Source organism: Nyctereutes procyonoides, unplaced genomic scaffold (assembly GCF_905146905.1).
Source record: "Nyctereutes procyonoides isolate TBG_1078 unplaced genomic scaffold, NYPRO_anot_genome, whole genome shotgun sequence".
Lineage (NCBI taxonomy): Eukaryota > Metazoa > Chordata > Mammalia > Carnivora > Canidae > Nyctereutes > Nyctereutes procyonoides.
Window position 1 is genome coordinate 39439430 of NW_026575043.1, and position 12953 is coordinate 39452382.

Consider the following 12953-nt stretch of genomic DNA (forward strand, 5'->3'; position numbering starts at 1 on the left):
CTTTAAGATGAATCATGGGCCACAAACTTCATCCATCCACTAATGGACTATTTTCCTTTTTACCCTATGCTCGTAACAGAAAACGTGGGCAAGATGAGCACTGCAAAGGGAAAGTTATAAGGAATGGGTGGCTAGCTTAATAAGAAAGAACTATAAGAGAAAGACTTACTCACCAAGAGATTTTGCATCATAAAAAGTTCTAGAAAATAGGACCACTGTCACTTCATGACTACAGTTCTTCTCCTAGGAATGAGTAGAGAAAAAGTTTATTTTATTCACTTCACGATGAAGGGGCCTACATTAACATAATATTCCCAATTTTAGGAGGCTCAGTGGCAGCACACTATATTGGATGATGCCACATAATTATAGGTTGCATAATTCAGTGAACACAGCACTGCTGGAATGAGAAGATCTGGATTGAGTTCTGGCTCTGAAATTTACCACTACATGACTTGGACAAGTTACCTATAGTCCCCGGAATGCAAAAGTGCTTTAAAAACAGGAAATCACCAATAAGTATTGGGTCTTGTATCTCCTAGCTCTTGATTCAGCATGAGCTAGATCACCCCAGGGTCAAAGGATCATGGTATTTATACCTGCTTTACAGTGTTTTAAAAATTTCTTCACAACAGTAGTTTAGGAAACAAGAAGAGAATCCATGAGACTCAAATACATCCCCACATCCTACCACTGTTAAAAAAATGAGGCTTGGGAACTGCTTAAAGAAGCAGGAGTCGAAGCCAAAGCACTGAAGTACCTTTGGATTGGAATAGGAACTAGTGAGAATGAACATTTCCATACAGTCTGGAGATCAACGTTCTGGAAAGAGGGTGTTTACAGATGGCATGAAATCTGGTTTGCATCAGTGAGCCAACAAGCCCAGTTTCAGTTCCTCCCAGATCTTCGAAGATGAGAGCCTACACTGACCATCTCTAACCCACCATACTCACTGACTACACAATTCAGCATTCACCACGTAGGGTATATATACAACATGAAGTACATTACACCACCTTACTTTCCCCCATGGATGTATCATAAGTGGACAGAAATTCCTAAATACAAGCCACATAGCACCAAGAGGAGAGTGCTAGGAAAGAGCAGATCTTCATTAGCCACCAAATAATGTACTGGATACCCAGTGCTCCAAACTCAACTCCAAATTTATGTGATTTTGGTATAAGTGATACATAGAAAAAAAAATGCCTTACAACAGGCTGGTGTGGGCATATGAGCCTCTCAACTCATGTGATGATGAGGATACCATTCAATAGGTGATATGGCCTGGGGTTATAAAAATACAGACAGGACAGCACAGAGGTTATCACCTCAGGCTAGCTCTTGGTAAATGGATGGCACCAGATTAGAATCTTCATTCTGCTTTAACATACTGTTAATCATGGGCAAGTTATCCAACCTCTTTAAGCTGTACTTTCTCTGTATAACAGGGGCAAGAGGATTAAGAGAGAGAATGTGGATAAAACACTTATCAAGATACCTAGTATGGCAAAATACTCAATAAATGTTAACTAGGACTACTACTACTACTACTACTACTACCTACTACTACTTACTACTACTAACTACTACTACTACTACTACTACTACTACTACTACTACTATTACTCCCACCATCACTATATTTTGGGCTCTGAAATGAATTCATAAACTCCCATATCCAATCCTGCTGTCCACGGTTCTAGCTTTAACTTATTAGATAGAAGGTATAAAGAATAAACAACCTTCACCAAACATCCTTAAATCAATAGAGTGGTTATAGGAAATTATTTTCATTCATTTTCAAGCTCCTGCTTTAAAATCAAGATCTTGGGACACCTGGGTGGCTCAGCGGTTTGGCACCTGCCTTCGGACTAGGGTGTGATCCTGGAGACCCAGGATCGAGTCCCGCATTGGGCTCCCTGCATGGAGCCTGCTTCTCCCTCTGCCTGTGTCTCTGCCTCTCCCTCTCTCTGTCTCTCATGAATAAATTTTTTTTAAAAAATCTTAAAATAAAGATCTTGATTTTAAAATATAAACAAATCCTAAGAACGAAGTCCTGTAAACTAATGACTGAGTCTAACCCAAACCCCTCCCCTACATCTAATTACATATATCCACTCACAGAATCTTGGGTTAGGGGACATCTAAGGGGCAACTCAGCCAGACTTGAACTGAAGGTTTTCACAGTCCCAATACTGAAATGGCCATTATGTGGTCCAAGGTAATCATTATTCAGCCCCTACTCACCAAACTTCAGGTGCTGTATTCAGTCAAAAAGGACTGATCACTGTTAAGCCTCATAACTGCAGAAGCCTCTGGGCTGGTCTGCTTAATTCCAGCATGTCCCTTCACCAAACTGCTCCTGGATGCTGTACTCTTCTTTCCTCAAATGCTCCCTGGCTTTGATCATACTGGTCTCTTGCTTGAGAATCTTTAATAACTCCCACACTTCTGTCAAGTCCAAACTACCTGTCTTGATGAGACCCTATCCTTCTAATCCATCTCATTACTTAATTATTCTCCACATAAACTCTCTGTGAAGTGCCAAGACCACACCCCACTCTCAAACCTGTCTAAATCTTTTTCCTCAAACTGTTCATCTGATACACCCTCTCCATCTTTCTTTCCAACCATCCAAACCTTCTTCAGCCTTCCAGGCCCAAATTCAAAGGTAAATAAAATTCCAACCCCTAAAACACACGGTTTGCTATTGTTTCAAATACGGAGATGCAAGCTCCCTAGCAGGTCTGTAAGTTTTCTGGGGGCAAGCATTGTATTTCTACTTCTGTACCCTTCAGAGCTGAAGGATATTGCTCCTGTGTTGCTAAGGAAGATGGGACTTAGATTCAATTGAGACCAGGATCCTATTGAGACCTTATTATGTATAGATGCACACCTTGTGAGGCAGGAACTATTATTACCTCCATTTTATAGAAAAGAGAATAGGGGCCCAGAGAGACTGACTACTCCAAGATTAAAAAAAAAAAAAAAAAAAGGAAAGGAAAAATAAAGCAAATCAGAGTAGAATCGTAATTTTAAACTCAGTCTGCTTTTACCCAAACTCCATGCTCTTTCCCACCATATAATGTGACCTCAAATAGCTTTCCAATTTAGGTCTTTGATCCACCTTGAGTTAATTTTTTAAAAGATAGATAGATAATTGTTTATTTATTTATTTATTTTTAAGAGAGACAAAGAGCATTCAAGCGAGGGGAGGGGCAGAGGGAGAGAAGCTGATTCCCTGCTGAGTGGGGAGCTGAACACAGGGCTCCATATCACAACTCTAAGATCATGACCTGGGCCAAAATCACAAGTCAGATGCTTAACCAACTGAGACACCCAGGTACCCCACCTTGAGTTAATTTTTGTATATGGCTATGAAGTGAGAGTCCAAATTCATTCTTTTGCATTTGGACACTCAGTTGCTGACTCAGAACCATTTGTTGAAGAGAGACTATTCTTTCCCTCATGAATGGACCTGACATCCTTGTCTAAAGTCAACTGACCATGGATGTATGGATTGATTTCTGTACTCTCAACTCTATTCCATTGATTTATATATCTATCTTTAAGCCAAGACAACGCTGTTTTGACTATGTTAGCTTTGTAGTAAGTTCTGGAATTAGAAAGTAAGAGTCCTCCAACTTTGCTGTTCCTTCTCAAGGTTGTTTTGGCTATACAGGATCCCTTGCAATTCCACATAAATTTTAGAATCAGTTTTTCCATTTCTGTGGGAAAAAAAAAAAAGGCCATTGGGATTTTGATAGGAACTGAACTATAGTTTGTTTTGAGTAGTATTAGCACTTTCACAATATTAAACCTTCCAATCTATGATCATGGGTTGTTTTTCATTTATTTAAATCTTTGTTAATCTATTTCAGCAAGGTTTTATAGGTTTTAGTATACAAATCATGCACCTCCTTGGGTAAATATTCCAAAGTATTTGATTCTCTCTGATGCTCTTGTAAATGGAATTTTTTTTTAATAATTACCTTTTTAAAATTGGGTTGTTTTTAAATTTCTTGTTCAGACTGTTCATCACTGATGAAACACTGATTGTGTGTGTTGATTTTTTTACCTTGCAACCTTTCTAGGTTTCTAAACCTTTCTAAATACCATTTATCAGCTCTAACAGTTTTTTGTGGATTTTTTTAGGATTTTCTATATATAAGAATTCATCTGTGCACAGAAATAGTTTTACGTATTCTTTTCCAATACAGATGCGTTCTATTTCTTTTTCTTCTCTAGTTGTTGTGCACTAGAAGTTCCAGTACAACACTGAATACCAGCAGTAAAAGCAGGCATCTTTACCATGTTCCTAAATCTTAAAGGGGAAATTTTCACTTTCACCATTTAGTCTGATGTCAGCTGTGGGTTTTCCACAAATGACCTTTATCATGTTGAGGTTGTTAAAGCAATGTAAATATAGAGTTTTATCAATTTAGGCTTTACTTAAAATACTTTAATTAAAGAGGTTAATAGAGACGCCTAGGTGGCTCAGTGGTTGAGGGTCTGCCTTTAGCTCATGGCGTGGTCCTGGGGTCCCAAGTTCAACTCCCACATCAGGCTCCCTCAAGGAGCCTACTTCTCCCTCTGCCTATGTCTCTGCCTCTTTGTCTGGGTCTCTCATGAATAAATAAATAAAATCTTAAAAAACAAAAAGGCAGCTTACTAGAAATAGTGTATTTCTAAAATCTGCAATGAGTAATATTTATACAATGAGATTTAGTGCATAAGAAACATACCTTCCACTTGGTAAAGAGATCAGCAAGGAAACCATTCACAGCTTTCTCAAAATATAGATCCCCTGAAAAGCAACAATGAGAAGAGGGTGAAGATTATCTTTATTTCTTGTTTATAATATCTTCTCTCAGTAAAGTAGCAGAAATAGGACCAAAGACAAGGTGGGTTCTGCTATATCTTAAAACAAGATCATAAAAGCCAGATGTATAAAAGTAGTTTATAGACTTTCTAGACTTTCTAATTGAGCCAAATTTAATATTTGCTTCACTCTGTAGATGCTGTGACTCTAAGGTAAAAGCCAAGATTGAAAATACTTTGATGACTGAAAAATGCAGTGTTAACTTCAGAATGAGAGAACCATCTAACCCCTAAATGTGCGTTATTTTCACAGTGATGCTTAAAGTTGGTTAGAAGATGACCCTGGGCATTCACCGAATTATCAGTTGCAGTTCCTGCTGTTCTTGAGTGACCCTGATGACCCATAACAGAAATTAGTTTGTAAAAAAAAAAAAAAAAAAAAAGAAATTAGTTTGTAATTTTGCTAACCACAAATTTAAAATACATGTACTGTATGTACATATGACTGGTGTGTTGGACACTGTAACCATATCTCATAGCAGGCCTCTGCTCATTACATAGTAACTCTAATAAAATAAGACAAACATGAAGATTTCTGTGAGTGATAGGAAGAGAAATGAACGATATCAAACAAAGTATTGGTTCCTAGGCATCGAGTGACTTTATGACCTTCCAACCTGTACATGTAGAATGATTAAAGATCTGAGAAGTCAGATTTTCCATTACGGGTATATATGTAAAATATTTACCTTCGATTTATTTTGGCATTTGACGATTTGTAAAGATCTTACGACACATTTTTAGAGAATGTCAGTAGCTTACTATAAAATGATACTAACTTAGGGGAAACCAGAAATGTCTATCCAGTGAGAACTTCAACCAGCACTTAAGAACAGTACCATAAATATCGAAATCCCACATTTCACAGCTCATCTGAATAAATATGTAAACCATAGCCGACGTAGAACGGAACACCACCTGAAATAAACAAAAACGTAGTTGCATTAAGAAGCAATGATGTATGGAATTTCAGGTGTGCTAAATGAAAAAAGTTCTGGAGATCCATTTCATAACAATGTAAATGTAAAGGTACTTAACCCTACTGAACTGTATACACTTTAAAGTGGTTAAGACAGGGGTGCCTGAATGTCTCAGCCAATAAGTGTCTGACTCCTGATTTCAGTTCAGGTCCTGATCTCAGGGTCTTAAGATCAAGCCCCTCATGGGGCTCTGCACTGGGCTTGGAACCTGCTTGAGATTCTCTCTCTCCCCTCACTTAGCCACTCCCCCAACTCACTCTTGCTCTCTCTAAAATAAAATGAAATAAAGTAAGGTAAAATAGACCAGGCCCGGTGGCTCAGCGATTTAGCGCTGCCTTTGGCCCAGGATATCATCCTGGAGACCTGAGATCGAGTCCCACATCAGGCTCCCTGCATGGAGCCTGCTTCTGCCTCTGCCTGTCTCTGCCTCTCTCTCTCTCTCTGTTCCTCATGAATAAATAAATAAAATCTTTTTAAAAAATAAGGTAAGATAAAATTAAATAAAATGTTAAGACAGGGTGGGGGACCTCGCTGGCTCAGTCAGTAAAGCCTGTGACTTTTGAGCTTGGGGTTGTAAATTTGAGCCACTCATTGGATGTATGGATTACTTAAAAACAAAATCTTAAAAAAACAAATAAAATATTGTATATATTTTTTACCATCCCCCCCCAAAAAAAAACAATGATGAAAGATTTTTCTTGATTGTGACATGAGACTTCTAAAAGCAAGCTTCATCCCTGGCATCATAAGTCATGAAGAGAAGATCTTGTCCCCACCCTCTAGAAGCTTATGGTAGAGGATTAAGACATGCAAAAGACTGCACCATATACAAACATTCCATGAAGGTTCCCATAAGAAATGTAGGAGAAGGGCAGTAAAGCTACCCAGGAAAGTCAAGAAAACCTCATTATGAATGCAGAATTTGGACTAAGACATGCCAGTTGATAAGCTGCCAGTCTAATAAATTCTAAATTATAATTCACATCATACATGCCCTTCACTCAGACTACCTCAAGGAACCAGGAAGGCTTCCCAGAAGCAAAGTAGCCTGAGACTAGTATAGAGGGATGGATGAGTAGCTTGTAAGGGGAGAAGGCAGGATCCTAATGCTCCAGGCAGGAGAGAGCAGTATGTGCAAAGACACGGGGGAAAGAGAGAATATGGCATGTTTAAAGAATAGCAAATGGTTTCCAAGGGCAGGACAGGGTAAAGCGAGGGAACATATGGGAAAAGAGATGAAATGATGGAGAAGCCTGGGTGGCTCAGCAGTTTAGCACCTGCCTTCAGCCCAGGGCGTGGTCCTGGAGACCTGGGATCGAGTCCCACGTCAGGCTTCCTGCATGGAGCCTGTTTCTCTCTCTGTGTCTGTGCTGCTCTCTCTGTGTGTCTTTCTCTCTCTGTCTTTCTCTCTCTCATGAGTAAATAAATAAAATCTTTTTAAAAATAAATAAAAATAAATTTTAAAAAAAAAGAGATGAAATGAGCTCCAGACTCCACTACCTCCCCAGGTTTCTACGCTCAGAAGTCCAACAGGTATCTCACATTTTTTTTTCAATTCCTATTCCTCCCAAATATCTCCTCCCCAGTCTACCCCACCTCAAAAATGACACCACCATCTGTCTATCAACCTGATCAGTACTCTTTCCTTCACTCCTCATATCCAATCCATCAGCATGTTTTGTGTACTCTACCCCAAAATGTATCTCAAGTCTGCCCACATCCCTCCATTGCTACAGTTGCTACCTTAGTCTATGCCACAGTTTCTATCCTCCTAACTTGTTTCTCTGCTTCTACCCTTGCCCCTACAAACAATGCACTATACAGAGCCAGAGTACTACAGGTGTCTATGCCACATCCTTTCTTCCTAAGTAATGAGAAGCTGATTCTATTCCATGAGGCAAGGGACCCAATCAAAAGACTAAACCTCTCAGCTTCCTGAGCAGCTACATGTGACTAAATTCTGGCCAGTAAGATGTTAACAGAAATGTCACATCCTGAAGCTGACATCACTGAAAGGTGTATCTCTCTTGTCTTTCTTCCCTTCCTCTCTCCTCTACTTAGAATATGAATGTGGTTACAGCAGTTCCAGCTATACCACAGAAGCCCAGTCCTGAGGAAGGCAGAACAGGAGGACAAAATGAGTCTTAGATCACCAATAATTGGTGACAACTGCCATACCAGCCAGGAATGGTCCTCCCATGGACTTCTTTCACCAGAGAGAAAAAGCTTACTTTGGAGCATCAATTTGCCACTGTTACTTTGGGTTTTTTTTGTTCAACAAAATCCAACTGAATGGCTCTCTGAACTTGGACCTAGCTTATGGTGACATGGCCAAACACATCATGAAGGTCAGAATCATCGGTAAATACAGCACCTGTTATGGTGTCTCCCTCAGGAGAATGGAGAAGGAATTTAAAAAGGCAGCACACCAAGTACACATGCTCCTTCTGTGGCAAAACTAAGATGAAAAAAATGAGCTGTGGGCATCTGACACTATGGTTCTTGCATGGAAACAGTAGCTAGTGGTGCCTGGACCTACCACCACTTCTTCCATCACAGTGAAGTGGGTCATAAGTGGATGAAAGGAATTCAGAGACCAGTAGAAGTTCCACCATTTGAAACATCACTAGCCTATAATAAATAGGTTAACTTATGTAACAACAACAAGATCCAACTGGATGAATAAATGATCTTTTGAATGCATAATTTGGGAATCACTCCCCCACTTAAAATTCTTCAATGGATTCCAATTGTCCTTAGAACAAATTCTATACTGGCTACAAGGACCTGAGTGAACTGGCTGCAACCAGTCCATGTTCCCACCGACATCATTCCCCTTTTCATCTCCTATACTTCTACTACACTGGCCTCTCACAACTGTTTCCTCTACCTGGAAAAGCTCTTTGCCTCAACCTCCATATACTGGCTAAATTTCGCCTTTCTGGCATTTTCTCAGACGCCTCCCTGTCCACCTCTGTAAAGAAGATCTGTTATTCTCTATCACAACATTCTGTTTCCCTAAGAATGTTTAATTTATCTCATTTGTTTACTAAGGCCACCTTCAGTTAATCGTTCTTATTAACCAATTAATTTCCTTTGGAGTACTCATCATAATCTGTAATTACATTTATGAACTTATATCTACTCTGTGTAGATACAAGCTCTGGGTGTCTGCTTATATCTGTCTCCTCATTAGGGTATAATCTCTTTACCAGGAGAGATCTCATCTGTGCTGTTCACTCATGCATCCCCATTGAATGAGAATCCCCCACTTTGAATTCCTCTCTAGAATGAAGGATGTTCATGGATAATGTTCTGCATGTCAAATTATCATGGTCTTTGTAAATCATGCTTAAGAGTGAATTTCTAGGAAAAGCAAAATAAGATCACTATAAAATAACAGTTTGGGGATCCCTGGGTTGCTCAGCGGTTTAGCATCTGCCTTTGGCCCAGGGCGTGATCCTGGAGTCCCGGGATCGAGTCCCACATCAGGCTCCCTGCATGGAGCCTGCTTCTCCCTATGCCTGTGTCTCTGCCTTTCTCTGTGTGTATCTCTCATAAATAAATTTTAAAAAAAATTGTGCCCACTAGAGCTGCAAAAACCTTAAAAATCTAACACCAAATGTTGAAAAAAAATGAAAAGAATAGGAGATTTTATATGTTGCTATTAGGGATATAGACTGGTCCAAAAACTTTGAAAAATAATTTGCCATTATCTTACCTATGACCCATATATTCCTAATTATAGATTAAAAATATATATATGGGGGGCACCTGGGTGGCACAGTTAGTTGAGTGTCCAACTCTTGGTTTCAGCTAGGGTCATGATCTGAGTCATGAGATCAAGCCATGTGTTGGACTCTGTGCTTGGGGCGGAGTCTGCTTGGGACTCTTCCTCTTCCTCTCCCTGCTGCGCATTCTCTCTCTCTCTCTCTCTCTCTCTCTCTCTTAAATAAATAAATAAATAAATAAATAAAATCTTTAAATATATATATAGAGAGAGGCGCCTGGGTGGTTCAGTTGGTTAAGTGTCAGACTTTTGATTTCAGCTCGGGTCATGATCTCAGTGTTGTAAGATGAAGCCCTGCATCAGACTCTGCACTCAGTGGGAGTTGCTTGAGATTCTTTTCCTCTCCCTTTCCCTCTGCTCCTTCTCCTACTCACACACCTACACTAGATCTTTCTCAAATAAATTAATCTTTAAAAATAATAATAATAAACACATATACATACACATATATATAGTATCAGGTACAAAAAAGCTAACTAAAATGGACTACATGTATTTTTTTTCACTTTTATAAAGCTCAAAAGTAAGTGAAACAAATAATATACTGTTTAGGTAAAACACATATATATTAACACTACATAAACAGGAAAAAATACAAAAAAAGAATTGAGATAGTGGTTACCTATAAAGGCAAATGGTTCTCAACTAGAGGCAAGTTTGTTCCTCCAGGAGGCACTTGGTAATGTCTAGAGACATTTCTGTTTATCATGACTTGCAGGGTACTACTGGTATCTAGTGCACAGAAGCTAGGGATGCTGCTAAATGTCCCATAATGTGTAAGACAGCCCCCCATCACATTATTGCTATTTTGGACCAAGTAATTCTTTGTTCTGGAGATTTTCCTTATACTCTGTATCACGTTTAGCAACATGCTTCACAAAATCCTGGCTGTGACACACAAAAATGTCTCCAGACATTGCCAAAAAACCCCTGTGGAAGCCAGATCAGTCCCTGTTCAAACCACTGCTCTCAAAGGAGCAGGGGACGAGAACAAGGAAAAACAGAAAGGTGGTTTCACCAGCATGGGTAATGTTTACAGTTATTCATTTTGGATTTTTCCAACCAGAATAGAGAGCCAAAGAGGGGATTCCTTTGCAAAGGTTTCTGTTCATATTTACTAACTGCAATTCTTCTCCTGAGTTTAACTTTTGCTATGCATCAGCAGGCATTGAAGTCTGAAAGCTAGATACTATAGCTATGGTTCAGACTTCTTTCAGAAAAGAAAACAATGATCGACTGCAAACTATAGAGATCCAACTGTAAGACATTAGAATTCCAAGAGTCCTTGACAAATATTACAATATTATCTATCTGGGGATCCCTGGGTGGCGCAGCGGTTTAGTGCCTGCCTTTGGCCCAGGGCGCGATCCTGGAGACCCGGGATCGAATCCCACATCGGGCTCCCGGTGCATGGAGCCTGCTTCTCCCTCTGCCTGTGTCTCTGCCTCTCTCTCTCTCTGTGTGTGACTATCATAAATAAATAAAAAATTAAAAAAAAAAAACAATATTATCTATCTGGATGGATAGTATCCATCAGGAGATTATCAGGTTTTTGCTTTTTTTCTGTCTTATTGTTGGTTTCAGGACTCAGATGTAATCATATGAAGAAACAAAACGAAGGGACGCCTGGGTAGCTCAGTGGTTGAGTATCTGCCTTTGGCTCAGGGCGTGATCCCGGATTCACAGGTTCAAGTCCCACATCGGGCTCCTGATGGACAAGAAGCCCGCTTCTCCCTCTTCCTGTGTCTCTGCCTTTCTCTATGTCTTATGTCTCTCATGAATAAATATATAAAAATAAAATCTTAAAAAAAAAAGAAACAAAACCAAAAGGCATTTTATTAATCTCACCCTGGTATCTTCACTGATATAACCACACATGACTTTCTCATTCTTGACCCACAGCTCACCAGCCTGTGCCCTGAAAAACACACACACAAGAGTTATTACAAGTCTTATATAAAACACAAAGAAACAGGGATGACTTCAGGGTGGCTCACTGTACTCTGATACTTATCCCCAAATGACCTGCCCAGTTATAGATTTCCTTCCAGAGAGAATGTCATGAACAGATTATACAACATAAAGAATTCTCAGAGTGTATTGAATTTTGAATTTGTATGACATTCTTAATCTGGGAGTCCATAGGCAACATGCAAGTCTCAGAAAGGGCTTCAGGAAATCCATGAATCCTCTGAAACCGTGCAAAGTTTTCCAGGCAGAGAATTACAGTTTTTGTCAAATCTCAAAGGGTCCATGTCACAAAAACAGGAAGGATTGACAAACAATTTTGCTAATCCCAGTTTTGATATGATGAGTTTCAATGGAAACAAAATCCATCTTAATATCAGGATTAGAAGACAAGCAGTCAAGAGGAATGTAGGGCCAGAGTCCCTATTCAATGGAGGCCATTCTGTGGAAAAATTCTCATGACAACTTGGTATTACATTTTGGGGGCTTAATGTCTTTTCTTCTGAAATTTATTAAGGGCATAAAATGAATAGCACAGTTCAAAGAACAGAGCCTTCTGAGCTGACCAGCCTTGACTGGAACTAGTCTCGGCAGGAATCTCAGTTCTGAGGTCATTTAACTAGCTGAATGGCCATAGGGAAAGAACTCTGAGGCCCAGCACCCTTATCTTAAAAAAAGGAAATAATGAAATCCACTTTATAGAGCTGTCCTAAGAATTAAACCAGATACTGTGGAGAAATTGTTCGGGACAGTGCTGGGATAGAAGGTTCTAGAGTTAAGAGTACTAGCAGCTATTTGTATTAAGAGTATTAGTGGCTACTTATATTAGCAAGAACTGTAACAATGGTAAATACTAATACAAAATGCTATCCTGGAGAGGGGTAGCTGTTATCTGAGGACCTTGTAATCATCCCTCAACCAACCACTCAAGCCCTTCTCTTCTAGCAACCCCAATGCAAATTCCTGCCTGGCCCTAAGCAATCAGTCCTCATAAAAAAGAAGAAAAGATAAAATCAAAGCAAGGAAAATGCCATGTACCATGAGTCACAGCTCAGACTACCTGAGAAACACTGGACAGTCAGCCTTGCTGGCCCTCCCTCCTATCTGTAAAACGAAGAAAGCTGGACCAAGCCCATATTTTGTTTTGCTTTTAAATATGCTTCCCAGCTCTGCTTTCACCAAAAGTGCTACCTCTTGGTACTCCTTTGCCCAAGTGTGTCTGTGAGTGGACAACTCCAACAAGCTTATCTGAGAAGAGACTTCTGTTTCTTTAACATAAGGAAGGATTCAATGTTCCATGATCTCTGAGTCCTATTAGCACAAAGTACTCT

The 12953-nt window shown here is 39.6% G+C and overlaps 1 protein-coding gene across 13 annotated transcripts in view; it reads right to left on the reverse strand.

Moving 5' to 3' along the window:
* The window catches only part of DEPDC5 (DEP domain containing 5, GATOR1 subcomplex subunit), a 122876-nt gene that overhangs the window by 96133 nt on the left and 13790 nt on the right, over nt 1-12953 (reverse strand). For all 13 annotated transcript variants that reach the window (XR_008664070.1, XR_008664071.1, XM_055322368.1 and 10 more), the window contains exons 8-11: nt 11503-11572; nt 5724-5802; nt 4749-4810; nt 174-243 (exon numbers count right to left, since the gene is read on the reverse strand). Coding sequence is in view for 11 of the 13 variants with exons in the window: in XM_055322368.1 (XP_055178343.1) it covers nt 174-243; nt 4749-4810; nt 5724-5802; nt 11503-11572 (281 nt within the window). In the remaining 2 variants the exon portion in view is untranslated. The remainder of the gene's footprint in view (nt 1-173; nt 244-4748; nt 4811-5723; nt 5803-11502; nt 11573-12953) is intronic.